The sequence below is a fragment of the Salvia splendens genome, chromosome 8 (genome assembly GCF_004379255.2).
Source record: "Salvia splendens isolate huo1 chromosome 8, SspV2, whole genome shotgun sequence".
NCBI classification, from domain to species: domain Eukaryota; kingdom Viridiplantae; phylum Streptophyta; class Magnoliopsida; order Lamiales; family Lamiaceae; genus Salvia; species Salvia splendens.
The window spans coordinates 25,663,757-25,677,116 of record NC_056039.1 but is presented as its reverse complement, the minus strand read 5'-3'; the positions used below and the strand labels follow the sequence as shown (position 1 = coordinate 25,677,116).

Here is a 13,360-nt window from a genome sequence, read left to right as displayed (position 1 = left end):
TCCCCCAGTCTGTTGACACCTCTCACAATTCTGACAAAACTCCAACGCATCCTTATGCAATGTAGGCCAGTAAAAACCACTATCTAACACCTTCCTTGCGGTCTTCCTAGGTCCAAAGTGACCTCCACAAGCTAGGGCATGGCAATGATTCAGCACATCCCTTTGTTCCCACTCCGGAATACACCTCCGGATTACTTGGTCGGCTCCCATTCGCCACAAATACGGGGTCATCCCAGAAATAGTTCTTGGCCTCGCTTTTCAATTTCATCTTCTGGGCCCGGGAAATTACTTGCGAACTGGGCACCTCTCCAGTGACTAAGTAATTTGCCAGGTCTGCGAACCATGGCTCAGCGTTTTGATGACATTTCCCTTTTTCGGCATCCCCTGGACCTGTTAACACCATAATCTCTTCCCAGCTGATAGGTCGAGGAATTTTTTTTACGTAGTACAATTGTTCCTCTGGGAATGCATCCGATATTGCTTCCTCGGTCTCCCCTTGAAATATCCTGCTCAGATGGTCGGCTACTTTATTTTCTGTTCCTTTTTTGTCTCTGACTTCCCAATCGAATTCCTGCAAAAGCAACACCCATCGGATTAATCTCGGCTTGGATTCTTTCTTTGCCAACAGGTACTTTATAGCCGCGTGGTCGGTGAAGACTATCACCCTCGACCCAAGCAAGTACGGGCGAAATTTCTCAAATGAGTATACTACCGCCAGCATTTCTTTTTCAGTAGTGTCATAATTTCTCTGAGCTTGATTTAGCGTTTTTGAAGCATAAAAGATCACATAGCTTTTCCCATCAACTCTTTGACCTAGCACCGCTCCCACGGCATAATCGCTTGCGTCACATATAATCTCAAAGGGTAGATTCCAGTCGGGCGCTCTAATAATAGGCGCAGATACTAGCCTGTCTTTTAACAACTGAAACGCCTTTTTGCATTCCTCATCAAAGACAAAATCAACATCGTTATGCAACAAGTGGGTGAGTGGCTAAGCAATTTTTGCGAAATCTTTTATGAACCTCCTATAAAATCCTGCATGCCCTAGGAATCCTCTCACCTCCTTCTGATTCGTTGGGTAAGACAGTTTTGAGATCACTTTAATCTTTGCCTGGTCTACCTGTATACCTCTTTCCGAGACTACGTGCCCTAGGACAATTCCCTCAGGGACCATAAAGTGGCATTTCTCGAAGTTCAAAACCAAATGTTTTTCCCGGCACCTTCTCAATACTATATCCAAACTAGCCAAACATGAGTCAAATGAATTCCCGTACACAGTGAAGTCGTCCATAAAAATCTCAATGCAGTCCTCCAAAAGATCCGAGAAGATACTCATCATACACCGCTGAAAAGTGCCTGGCGCATTGCACAGGCCAAACGGCATCCTCCTGTAAGCATACGTGCCGAAAGGACACGTGAAAGTTGTCTTCTCCTGGTCCTCGGGATCCACATAGATTTGAAAATACCCACTATACCCATCTAGGAAACAGAAGTATTGCTTGCCTACTAGCCTCTCCAGCATCTGGTCAATGAAAGGTAGAGGGAAATGGTCTTTCTTGGTCGCTTCATTTAACTTCCTATAATCAATGCACATCCTCCACCCAGTAACTAGTCTGGTGGGCACCAATTCATTCTTGTCGTTCTTGACCACCTGTATTCCTGACTTCTTGGGTACCATATGGACTGGACTCACCCATTCACTGTCGGGTATGAAATAAATGATTCCTAGGGAGAGTAGTTTCAATACTTCTTTCAGCACTTCGTCCCTCATGTTAGGATTCAATTTGCGTTGAGGATCTCTGCAGGCTTTTGCTCCTTCCTCCAAGCGGATGTGATGCATGCACAAATCTGGACTAATTCCTACCAAGTCAGAGAGTGTCCACCCAATAGCCTTCTTGTTTCTTCGGATTACCTTCAGCAGTCCCTCTTCTTGTTCCTCGGTCAAGCTGCTGTTGATAATCACCGGGAAAGTTTCGTTCTCCTCTAGATACGCATACTTTAGGCCTGGTGGAAGTGTTTTCAACTCTTTCTTGGGAACATCTTTTTCCTGGGGCGAGGGATTTTTCTCTGTTACTTCCGTTGTCATTCCCTTCCTCGACCCAGCAGAACCTTCCACACTCGCCACATAAGGTGTATTCCTTGACCTAGCTAGCTCCGGATTTGCACAGAATTTTAGAATTGCTTCAGCTAGCTCCTCATCTGATAACTCGCTTGTGTTCATTGCTTGACACCAACTGGCCACTTCTCTATCAATGGCATGACTCATCCCGGAGTTCTCAATCTGTTCCTGCATTAATTCCGTCTCAAGGTATTCTTGGACCAAAGGGTTAATAACATCTATAGCATGCAGATTTTCAACGTCAAGAGGTTTCTTCATTGCCTCATCAATGCTGAATGTGTATTTCTCCCCATTGTAATCAAGGCAAATTGTTCCATCAAAAACATCAATGATAGTCTTAGCGGTAGGTAGGAAGGGTCTCCCTAAAAGTACTCCGCCCGACTCTGCAGACTCATTATCACTCATCTTAATCACATGGAAATCAGCAGGGTACAAGAAGTCATGTACCTTGACTATCACATTCTCAAGCACCCCTTCAGGACAGATGCATGACCTGTCCGCCAGTTGAATCACAACCTTCGTGTCTACCATGCCTACCCCCACCAATTTCTTGTATATGGAAAGTGGTAACACATTTATCGACGCACCCAAATCACACATAGCGTGCTCGATTCTCACATCACCAATAGAGATGGGCAAGGTGAACATACCTGGGTCATTGCATTTAGAAGGCATCTTCCTCTTCTGAATCACTGCGGAGACGTTCTCGCCTATCAGAATTTTCCCACTGGGCCTAGCCTTCCCAGCTATAAATTCCTTGATGAACTTGCTAAATACTGGCATCTTCAGGGCCTGTAAGAATGGCAGATTGATTTCCAACTTCCTAAAAATGTCCATGAAGTCTACCGGTTCCTCCTTCTGTTTCTTGGCTTCCCCTGACTCGGAAAGGGTTTCAGTCACTTCCCTGCTCCGGTAGAACTTTCAGGTGATAACTCTCCAGTTTCTTTTCTCACTGCCTCATCTTCCAACTCCGGCTCTGGATCGAGGAAGAATAGTTCAGTTGATCTAGGCAAAGGTTTCTCTAAATCTCATGTCTTAAGGTCATCCTTGACCAAGGGACTTCCTCCCTCCAAGTGTCTTGGCCTAGAAATTGTATCCTCTTTTTCTCTGTCTTCCTTGGGATCTGTCACCTCCTTTGTTCTTACCACTGGCCCATCATATCCCTTCCCGGATCTCAAGGTAATCTGACTTATATTAGCTCTGTCCGGTGGCCTTACGGAGGTGGGAATCTTCCCTTCATTTCCCCTCATATCACACAAAGAAGTAGCTATCTGGGACAATTGCTTAGCCAGCATATCCATGGTTGCTTTCTGCTCCTGTTGAGCATCTTGAAGCTTGTGCACTACGTCATTGTTCGATTGCAGGTTGTTTTGCATATGTTGCTGAGAACTGACGAGGTCGTGCACCATATCATCGATACTTTTTGGTGGTTTCGGTGGCTGACTGGGTCCTGGGCCGATACTTAGAGTCGGTCCACTTGCTTGATTCTGACGAGCGTTTCCTTGACCGCCTGAAGAGTTATTGTATTGATTTCCTTGGCCTTGGTAATTGTTCTGAAAATTCCTTTGGTGTGGGGGTACATAAGAGTTCCCTTGACTGCTCTGATTCCTGTTTCCCCAGCTCGAGTGGTCTCATTGGTTCCGATTAATCCAGTTGCCCTGCCCCTCTTGAATCCTTCCTGACCAATTACCTTGTCTTTCGGGCTGAGGTGCAAACTGCTGACTTTGTTGCGGTGCCGGCTGATTCTGTTCATTGTCAGTCCATCTGAAATTTGGATGGTTTCTCCAGGGCGCATCTCTCTGTCTCCCTGGATTCCAGCTCCCATCGGGATTCCAACTTCCCATTGCATTGACCTGGACCTGATAATCTCCTTCCTGGGTCCCGTAATATTGTTGAATTTGATTATCTCCTGGACCAGGAGATTTCTCCTTCCCTTGTGAAGCCAGTGGAATCGCCCTTTCAATCGCGTTCAAAAGAGCCTTCTCGAGCCTATCAATCCTTGCTTCGACTTTGTCATCTTCTTATTCTCTCACAGCATGCACCGATCCTCTTCTCACTGCATTCCTAGGGTTATCGTACGCCTTCTTAGCGTCAATCAACTTCCCTAGGATCTCTCTTGCCTCACTTCCCCTTTTTCTTGTGAAATTTCCCCCACTCGAGGAGTTCATTAAGTCCTTTGACTCGGGAGTGGCTCCTTCGTAAAACAGAGAGTAGGTCTCTGCCTCTATCATTCGGTGATTCGGGCATGCATCCAACAACCCCTTAAATCTCGACCAATACTGACTCAACGATTCATCGTAATCTTGCTTACACTCTAGTATTTCTTTCTTAACTGCATTCGTCTTGTTGGATGGGAAGAAATAATCTAAGAATTCTAACTTGAAGTCCCTCCACGTGCGGATAGAATCCGGAGGCAACCTCAATAGCCACGTATTAGCTTCCCCCTTCAAGGTAAACGAAATCGCTCGTAGGCGATAATCCTCCTCTGTTGCATCATTCGGCCTCTTCTGAATACCACATAACTTACTGAATTCATTTAAGAACTCATACGGACACTCATTTCTACGCCCAGAGAACGTCGGCAAGATGCCGAGTACGTTTGTCTTGATGTCGATAGTCCTCTGGCGTGGATTCATCACTATAGCTTGAGCTGGTTCTCCATCTAAATGGACAGTGAGAGAGCCGATTTCTGGATCCGGGTCTACCACCTACGCCATGACTACTTCCTCTGATTCTCCTGTTTCTGACTCTGTTTTTGATTCGGGTGGTGATTCTGGATCTTCGCGTCCTGATGACGTCCAAGATTCGTCGCTAGTGGATTCACTCAGAAACGGACCTCCCGTGGTGAACCCTGATCTGGTGGTCACAGTAGAGACTGTATCCTTAACTTCCCAATCAAACTGGCCGTGTTTCCACTCAGATGAGTTGCTCCAGTAGGTAGATCTTGAGCCTCTGCTCATAAACTGCAAACAAAAGAGAAAGAAAACAAATCAAAACTATTTACACCACAGACTCTGAACACTAACACTAAGCACGTCATCCATCCACGGCAACAGCGCCATTTGAAGTGTTGGGACGTGTCTACCTCGACTCTAATGTCGAATGACTAGACTCAGGAGTAAGCGAGTGTGCACATTTGAGAATTAATGCAAAGCTCTGTCCAGACACAACGCTCCTTAAATCCACTGGATCACTGGGTCCAGGAACTCTAGAGAACTACAGTATTTTTGTCGTTGGACACACTCGACTCCCCTTCAAAAATAAATCCCTCAACCCGAATACTATGAATTAGTATAGGGAAGTGGGGTCGATCCCACAGAGATGGATTGCAAAGTAGTGCTAAGAGACTATGGAAACAAATGGCTGCTGCCACGCAAAGGGGTTGAGATTTAAACTACCACTAGATCTAGGCAAGAAATGTAAACGCTAGACCTAGGACACAGAAAACTTACTGGATTCAGACATCAATACCGAAAGACACAATTACTCCCTAGACTAAGCAAACGACTACCTAATCTAGCTAAACAGTAAGCAAATAACAGTGGGGACCATATCTCCAAAAATAGCAAGTACGGTAAAAAGCTGCAGATAACCAAGCCTTGCTCCAACTAACTACGACATGCACCTTCGCAACTTAACTAAACTCGCAGATGAAGAAAACAGAGCACACACCTAGATTCAAACAGAATATAAAGATTTGGACACCGGAAACTTGCTATGAATCGGAAATACATCAGATCTACATAAACTAGGCGAAATGAAATGAAAACACGTAAGCTAGGCATAAAATTAAAACACTCCTGCTCAGAATCACTTCAGACGCTTAATCCACTCCGGATCCAAGCCATCCGAACTCAACAACCAACAAAATCAACTCCATAACTCCGATTCATACAGATCTGCTCCGATCAACTCCAAATTCCAATAATCACAAACAACTCCACAACGTCAGCAAAACAAAACCCCGATTCATCCACAAACAAACTCCATTCTTCCAGATCTCACCATTAACATGCAATAATCCTGAAATTAACCACGAAAACACCCAACTCCAACAATCCAACTCCAGAATTCAAGTAAACACAATCAATCAACGAAAATCATCACGATCTACGTAAGTGAAAATGAAACTTGCATAAAAGTAGAGAAATATCCAGAAACAAAAGAGGACCGAGCTTCGAACAGCGAAGCTCGGCGAATTCAGCAGAAACAAAAAAAAGAAATAAATTATTTCTTCGCCCCAAAGAAGGACGGTGTTACAACCCTCAAACACTATCGGAAAGCTAAATGTGAACCCCAGCGCGAACCCGAGATCCTCCGCGAATTAGAACCATGTATGTGAAAAGTGAACTGAGCAACAGGCTGTTCGTGAGGCCTCCACCGAGAAGGTCCCTCCAGCTTGTATGCTTCTTCCTTTTATAGATGCGGACATAGCCTTCTAGAGTCTTCTTAGAAATCCCTATTCTACCCTTCAACTCCGAGACTTCCTCCGTCAAGCAATGTCTTTCATAATGTCCACTTTTTCGCCAGTTTCCTACGACTATGCAAGCGTCCTCTTCTTTTCTTGGATCTAGCGAAAACCTTCACACACCTGGCTTAAAACATGCGTTAGAGCCAGTAATTTCACGAAATAAAACCCCTGGACCGATGCATGAATTTAGCCTTATCAGAGATCTTGATCCAGTTAGGCTCTTTGTTGCAGTGGGAGCTGTTTATGCTCAACTATTGTTTTATGGTTGATGTTTGAGGCATCATAGTATTGAATCAATATAGATGCAACAAGATTGAGTATTAAACAACACATCAACTTCTTAAACAATGAATGATAAAGTATTTATGGCTCTTAGTTTTAAGGCCAAGAAAATACTTAGTTATTGTTCAAACTGATCTAGACTATCAAGATTTTAACAATTTGTTAAATAGCTTGAAAGTCGAAAATGTCTGTCTGATGCACTGTGAGTTATGGTCATTTGATTCAGGATACTTATAGAAGTGCGACATAGAAAGACATGCAAGTCTTAATGGTTTGCACCATAAGAAGACGAGTGGATTATGATCAGTAGTGGGAGTCTAATCTCCTTTGACGAATCCAAGCATTCTTCTAAAGAATGGGATAGTAATGTAAGAAGGAATCGAAGTCTTTCTAAGACAAGTTTGATTAAGTGATGAGTTGTACTCATGAAAATCTTATCATTGATGGGATAAACGTTAGATATAACGAGATACACCTTAAAGAAACTACCAGCATCAGTACCTTCTACAAAACACGAGTTGTGGACTAGAGCGACTTTAGTCTAGCACATCTCAAGGTGTAATGTTGTTCCAACGCATGTTGAAAAAGGTATCCAAGTAATTGGAGTTGAGTACTGAGGTATGTTTAAGGTTGTCCCAAATGATGTAAGATTATGAGTTCTGTAATCTTCAAAGATACAATTCTTGTATGAAGATCATGAGATGAACTACAAGCCTAACAATGTGATAATTCTCAAGATAAAAAGAGAGATATCGGCTTTTCCATATTACCAAGGAATCATACCGTTAGAAACTTTTGCACTAATGAAATCAACTTCAACACTTAAGATTGTAACAAGCATGTCGTAGTGGGAGTGTTCCTAAGGAACATAACAAGTTCATGGGTCCAAGAGTGTCGTAAGATGCAGTCTTAGATTGACTTGAACATAATCCCTTCAACTACAATGTATAATTGGTTCATTTGGATATTCATCCTTGAAAAGGTGATAGATTGCAAACTACAATCTTAGATAGACAACATGTTTTACAAGACTTGCAACACTACCTACAGGTTGTGTCAGTCAGTGGGAGCTAGTATATTTGCAAATGTAAAAATGGATCTCAAATGGCAAGACAATGACAATTGGCTATGCCCAAAGAGAAATATCATCTTCTCGCTGTCGTTGTGCCAAGATTTGTTCGATCCTATTGTCTATCAGCACTTACATAATTAGAATGTATGTATCATGATTGTCAAGACACCTTTCTATTAATAGAAGTCTTGAAGAAATCATCTATATGGAACATCCTAATAGGTATGTAATAGAGGGCAAGAAACACATGATTAGAAGCTTATGAAGACCTTTGTGGTCTTAGGCAAGCATCTAAATCAGAGATAAGTGTTTTGTCGAGATTGTCAAATGTTTGGAATTTGACATGTGCTCTTTAAGTGTGTAGTAAGCACAAGGAAGTTGAAAGTGCATTAAATATGGTATTATTGGTACTCTACGATGATGAAATCTATAAAAGTTGCAAACAACTAAGATTGGCATCTAGCGTAGGAAACTGGTTGTCTACCCAGTTTAAGATAAAGGATTATAGAGAAACTAATTACATTCTAAGCATCTAAAGTCTTTAAGATTGCTAGAAAGAATGTTGAGATTCTCTTAGGAATCCTATATCTACACATAGCTTGGAACATTTTAGCATTAGAATTTCCATGCAAAGGTTTCTACCTTTCAAGACGGAATTGTCTTGTCTCGAGTCAAGTGTCGTTTGACGCTTAGTGAGAACAAGAATTATGAGACTAGTTCTGCAGATAGATGTCTCATGTATGCTATGATGTGTACTAAGTTTGATATTAGTTGTGCTTTTGCATAGCAAGTATATATCATATTAACCATGGCAAAGGACTTTGATTGAGGTAATGAATATACCATAGTACTTGAGAAAGACTAATCGCTATATTCTAGTTTACCAGTCATTCATGTAATGTCCTTAGGGTTACACTGACTAAGTCTTATGACTAATCAGTGATCGAGTAAGTCATCCTCAGTTTATGTGTTTACATTAGGAGTATACTCCTAGTAGCTTTGATCGTAAGTTTGAGTATACCTATGAGTATTTTTACTCTAGCAAAGGCTAACTCAAGAGGAACACGAGATCATAAGCTAAACAATCACATAGAGAGATGAAATTAATTAAAGATCAAGTACGCAGCAAAGACATAGTGACGTAAAAGATATTATCAGAGAACAACCAAGCAGATTTTTTACAGAAAAATGCCTTTGTGGCAACTTGTTTCAAACATGATGTGAAATGAATGGTAGTTCGATATATCTAGCTCCAATACCTGCTTTGTGTATAAGTGGGAGAGTTTTTGGCAGTGGGTATACTCGAAAGCATGTTTTGAGTATAAGTGGGAGATTGTTAGGGTTAGTCTACTGAAAAGCATGTTTCGAGCGAGAGTTCGCACGAATAGAACGTTGCATGTATACGTAAAAACTCTACAATCCACTTTTGACCCGATTCAGTATTATTCGCGCATTTCGCACGAATAGAATCAGTATATTATTACATTGTGTTTGCTTGTGCGTTTATGAGATGTTTTATAAACATTTAAATGCATAAGAAGTAAACAAAGCCTAAGTCTTTTGCTTAGTAGACTGGTTGTGGGCGTCGTCCACTTTAAGGTAACTACAGTCGGTTCTATGCAATGCTTTGCAAAAGAAAAAGAAGAATTTCACAACCTAGATAGGCTTTGGCTACCTATCGTGAAAGGTTGCAATGTCAGTCCGATTATTTCTAAGCCTTATTGAAATAAGATGACGTTGGTGTGGTATAGCACTGAATAGATCTAACAGCAAGACTTGTCTTTATGCTATCTACTGAAAGACGAGGTCTTGATAAATATCTATTTCTTAATCAATGTACGTTAGCATTGAGCATACGATATTGAGTATCTACTACTTTGACTTACCAAAGGTGCGGGTTTTTCGTCACCCAACGATCCAGGTATATTGGGTAGTGGTGATCATTATCTAGCGGTGCTAGGATTGCTATTATGTTGAATCGTGCGCGAGGTGAGTCTCGTTTGATAATGTCCTCAAGAGGAGCTTGAACAAGGTTTTATTATTCGGAAACTGGCCAGTTGGAGTTTTATTACTCTATGAATAATAAATAAGTGTTTCTTGCTAAGTCTACTCTTGGAGTTAATAAGATGTTAATTAATTAAGTCCATAGCAGATTTTAATTAATTAATGGGCATTTATATCTTAAGCGTGGGAAATGAATAATAAACAACATGGAAACCCGGAATACTTATAATTTCGGATTTGGATGGGGAGTTCAATATTACGTCTGTAGTGGCTGCTCGTAATATTCCAATATAAGCTTGTATTAAATTGTGAGTTCAATTTAATTAGTAAAAAGCTAATTGGGAGAGCCCATATCCAAAACCTTCCATTGATCCCTAACTGGGCCCAATATGAACTATTATAAATAGGAGAATAAAAAAGACAGAAAAATTAATTATTAGAGTTAGAATTTTCGTCCCTCTCTCTAATGAGAAGAGGAACGATTTTTCTACTTCTTTTCTCCTCCGTGAGTTCTTCAGCTCCTCCTCCGTGAGAAAGTTCTGTCTTCTTTATTCGAGTCCTAGTGTTTCGATAAGATCAACCCACCCTGATGTCGGAATACAGTTCGGGACACCAGTCAGAAGATCTGTGGTCTAGTATTGAAGATCATCGTGGAGAAGGCGCAAGCAATCGACGATTCTTTGGAGAATCAACGAGGTAAATTGGCTAACTCCGTAGTATGCATGTTTTAGGATTTATTTGTTCTAAAGCATGTATGTAATTCAAGTTATGAGTATGATACATGTGATAATTACGCGAATAGATTTTGTCTAAATAATCCGCTAAATAGATCCGTATTATGTGATCCGTTAGAACGCACGCTTCTGCTGCCAACCCCTACAATATATACAACCATATCGGGAATAATCGTCTATGAACGTAATAAAATATCGTTGACCATTACTTTCGGGTGATATTTTTCATAACAGAAATGACGACGTTTCCCTATTATACTCGCAAATTCCACGTGAGCTTTTCGACCAGCCACCCACATAAAATTTTGCCACATCTTCTAAGAGCATCTCCAATAATGAAAGGTAAATGAAAGAGGTATATCATCTATTTGCCTTCTCAAAAAGTTAAATATACCCTTCTAAAAAATACTCCCTCCGCCCACAAAAAATAGAGCACATTTTTCATTTTTGGTTGTCCACGAAAAATAGAGCACATTTAAATAAGGAAAATTTTCAACAACTTCTCTCTTACCTTTTTCCCTTCACTCTTACTAATAATATGGACCCCACATTCCACTAACACTACCTCTTTCTTACTTTTTCTCTTCTCTCTACTAATAATATGGACCCCGCATTCCACTAATACTACTTCTCTCTTACTTTACCAATTCCACATTAAAACCCGTGTCATTTACAATGTGTCCTATTTTTCGTGGACGGAGGGAGTAACACATTCCAAAGGAAAAAGGTATATATAGAAAGGTAAATCATTTAAAAATAAAATAAAATAATAGTTCAAAATACATTAAAAAAGCATAAAGTGTAATACCTTCTTAAATACATTCTCCCTTGGAAAATGGTTTTCCATGAAAAGAAGACAAATATGACAGTTATAAGATTCTACCTCTGTTGATGGAGAGGTAAAGATACATCTTCAAAGGGAAAATGTATAATACATTCTCAAATACCTCTCCCCTTGGAAAATGATTTTTCGTAGAAAAAAGACAAATATTGTAGTTATATTACTTTACCTCTCCATTCACCTCTCCCTTTGGGGATGCTCTAACAGGTGAAAAATTGACATCCTGATTAAAGTGTCAGATATTTTTTTGTTAAGTTTGAAGTTCATTAAAAAAAATTCTAACATTCCGTAATATTAGACGCTAATAGAATATTACATGTAAAATAACTACCCTTCATCAAAGATCCGAAGTATATAGTACTCCTTCCGTCTCTTATAATTTGTCACATTTTGATTGAACACGAGTTTTAAGAAATGTAATAGAAAGTGTGTTGAAAAAAGTTAGTGACATGTGAGTCCTACTTTTATATATTAGTTTTATAATAAAATGTGAGTGTATATAAGTTAGTAAAATGTAGGGTCCACTACCAAAAATGGTAATAATAAAATGTGATAAATTTTTAGGGACGAGCGGAAATGAAAATAAATGACAAATTTTCAAGAACAGCGGAGTACTTATTATCGTGGATCCAATTAATATTTTGAACGTAAAAATTTTGAAACTCCATAGTAGTATCTATCATACACCACTAAAAGCATAACTCCAAATCATAGTCTGGCATAGCCTCATTTGACAGTTTGCAAAAGTATCACCTTGTCGTTCTAGATTCAATAAATCGAATAATCAGGAAGTGACCAATGTGCATGTTACTTAATTATATGATAACGACAAGAGATGTGATTGATGTATATTACAACAATAATTCTAATGTAATAGTACTAATTAATTAATAAATCTTCTCTAGCAGTTATACCTGCACTAAAACAACTAGCACCAAGACTGATAGATCACACATATACACCACAAACACTGAGTGCTAACTGATAACTTTTACAATTATACTACACAAAATTTCATGACAAAAATTATTATTTTTTCCTCTAGTGTCGCCATAACCACATGGCTCTACTCAAATTATTACACCAAAAAAATTCAACAAAACCTACATTTCTCACTATAAAAACCCTAATCTCATCCCCCAATTTTCTCACCTAGCTAGCTCTAAAAGCAAAGCCTACTTCATTCTTCACGCACACCATCAATTAATTAGCCCAAAACAAACTCTCCAAATGGCTTCAAGAGCTGCCATTTTCATTGTCCTAACCATTCTCCTTTTCACAATAGCAAGCTCAACCAATGTCCCGTGCCCTCCGTCGTCTCCAACTCCGATCCCAAAGCCACCACCCCCGGCCCACCATGGCCACGGCAATGGCCACAAGGCGTCAAAGGGGAAGTGCCCCAGAGACACCTTGAAATTAGGGGTTTGCGCCAACTTGCTGAATGACTTAGTGCACCTTGTGGTGGGGACACCTCCCAAAACCCCATGCTGCACTCTCATTGAGGGCTTGGCGGATCTCGAGGCGGCCGTGTGCCTCTGCACTGCACTCAAGGCCAATGTGTTGGGAAACAACCTCAACGTGCCCGTCTCGCTCAGCTTGCTCGTCAACTACTGTGGCAAGAAGGTGCCATCCGGCTTCCAATGCGCGTAAATTATCATCCCCAATTTGATCAAACTCTATTACTAAGGCTGCTTTGTGTGTTTTGTCGATTTCTTATGTTTGTTCATTTTTTTTATCTTTGATTATAATGTAAGCTTCTTGCTTTTGTCATTTGTATTGGTTGCTACGGAAGCACCATCTTAAAATGGAAATCGAAATGGATTATGATTCAGATTTA

At 40.5% G+C, this 13,360-nt stretch overlaps 1 protein-coding gene across 1 annotated transcript; it reads left to right on the top strand.

Moving 5' to 3' along the window:
* The first annotated feature begins 12,684 nt into the window (after positions 1-12,684).
* Positions 12,685-13,360, top strand: LOC121743648 (14 kDa proline-rich protein DC2.15-like). The gene has a single exon (XM_042136976.1). The coding sequence runs from the start codon at positions 12,754-12,756 to the stop codon at positions 13,171-13,173; it is 420 nt and encodes a 139-aa protein (XP_041992910.1). The 5' UTR covers positions 12,685-12,753; the 3' UTR covers positions 13,174-13,360.

Excerpts from the sequence above, each read along its gene's own strand:
- LOC121743648 (XM_042136976.1), top strand. The coding sequence starts at position 12,754 with ATGGCTTCAAGAGCTGCCATTTTCATTGTCCTAACCATTCTCCTTTTC.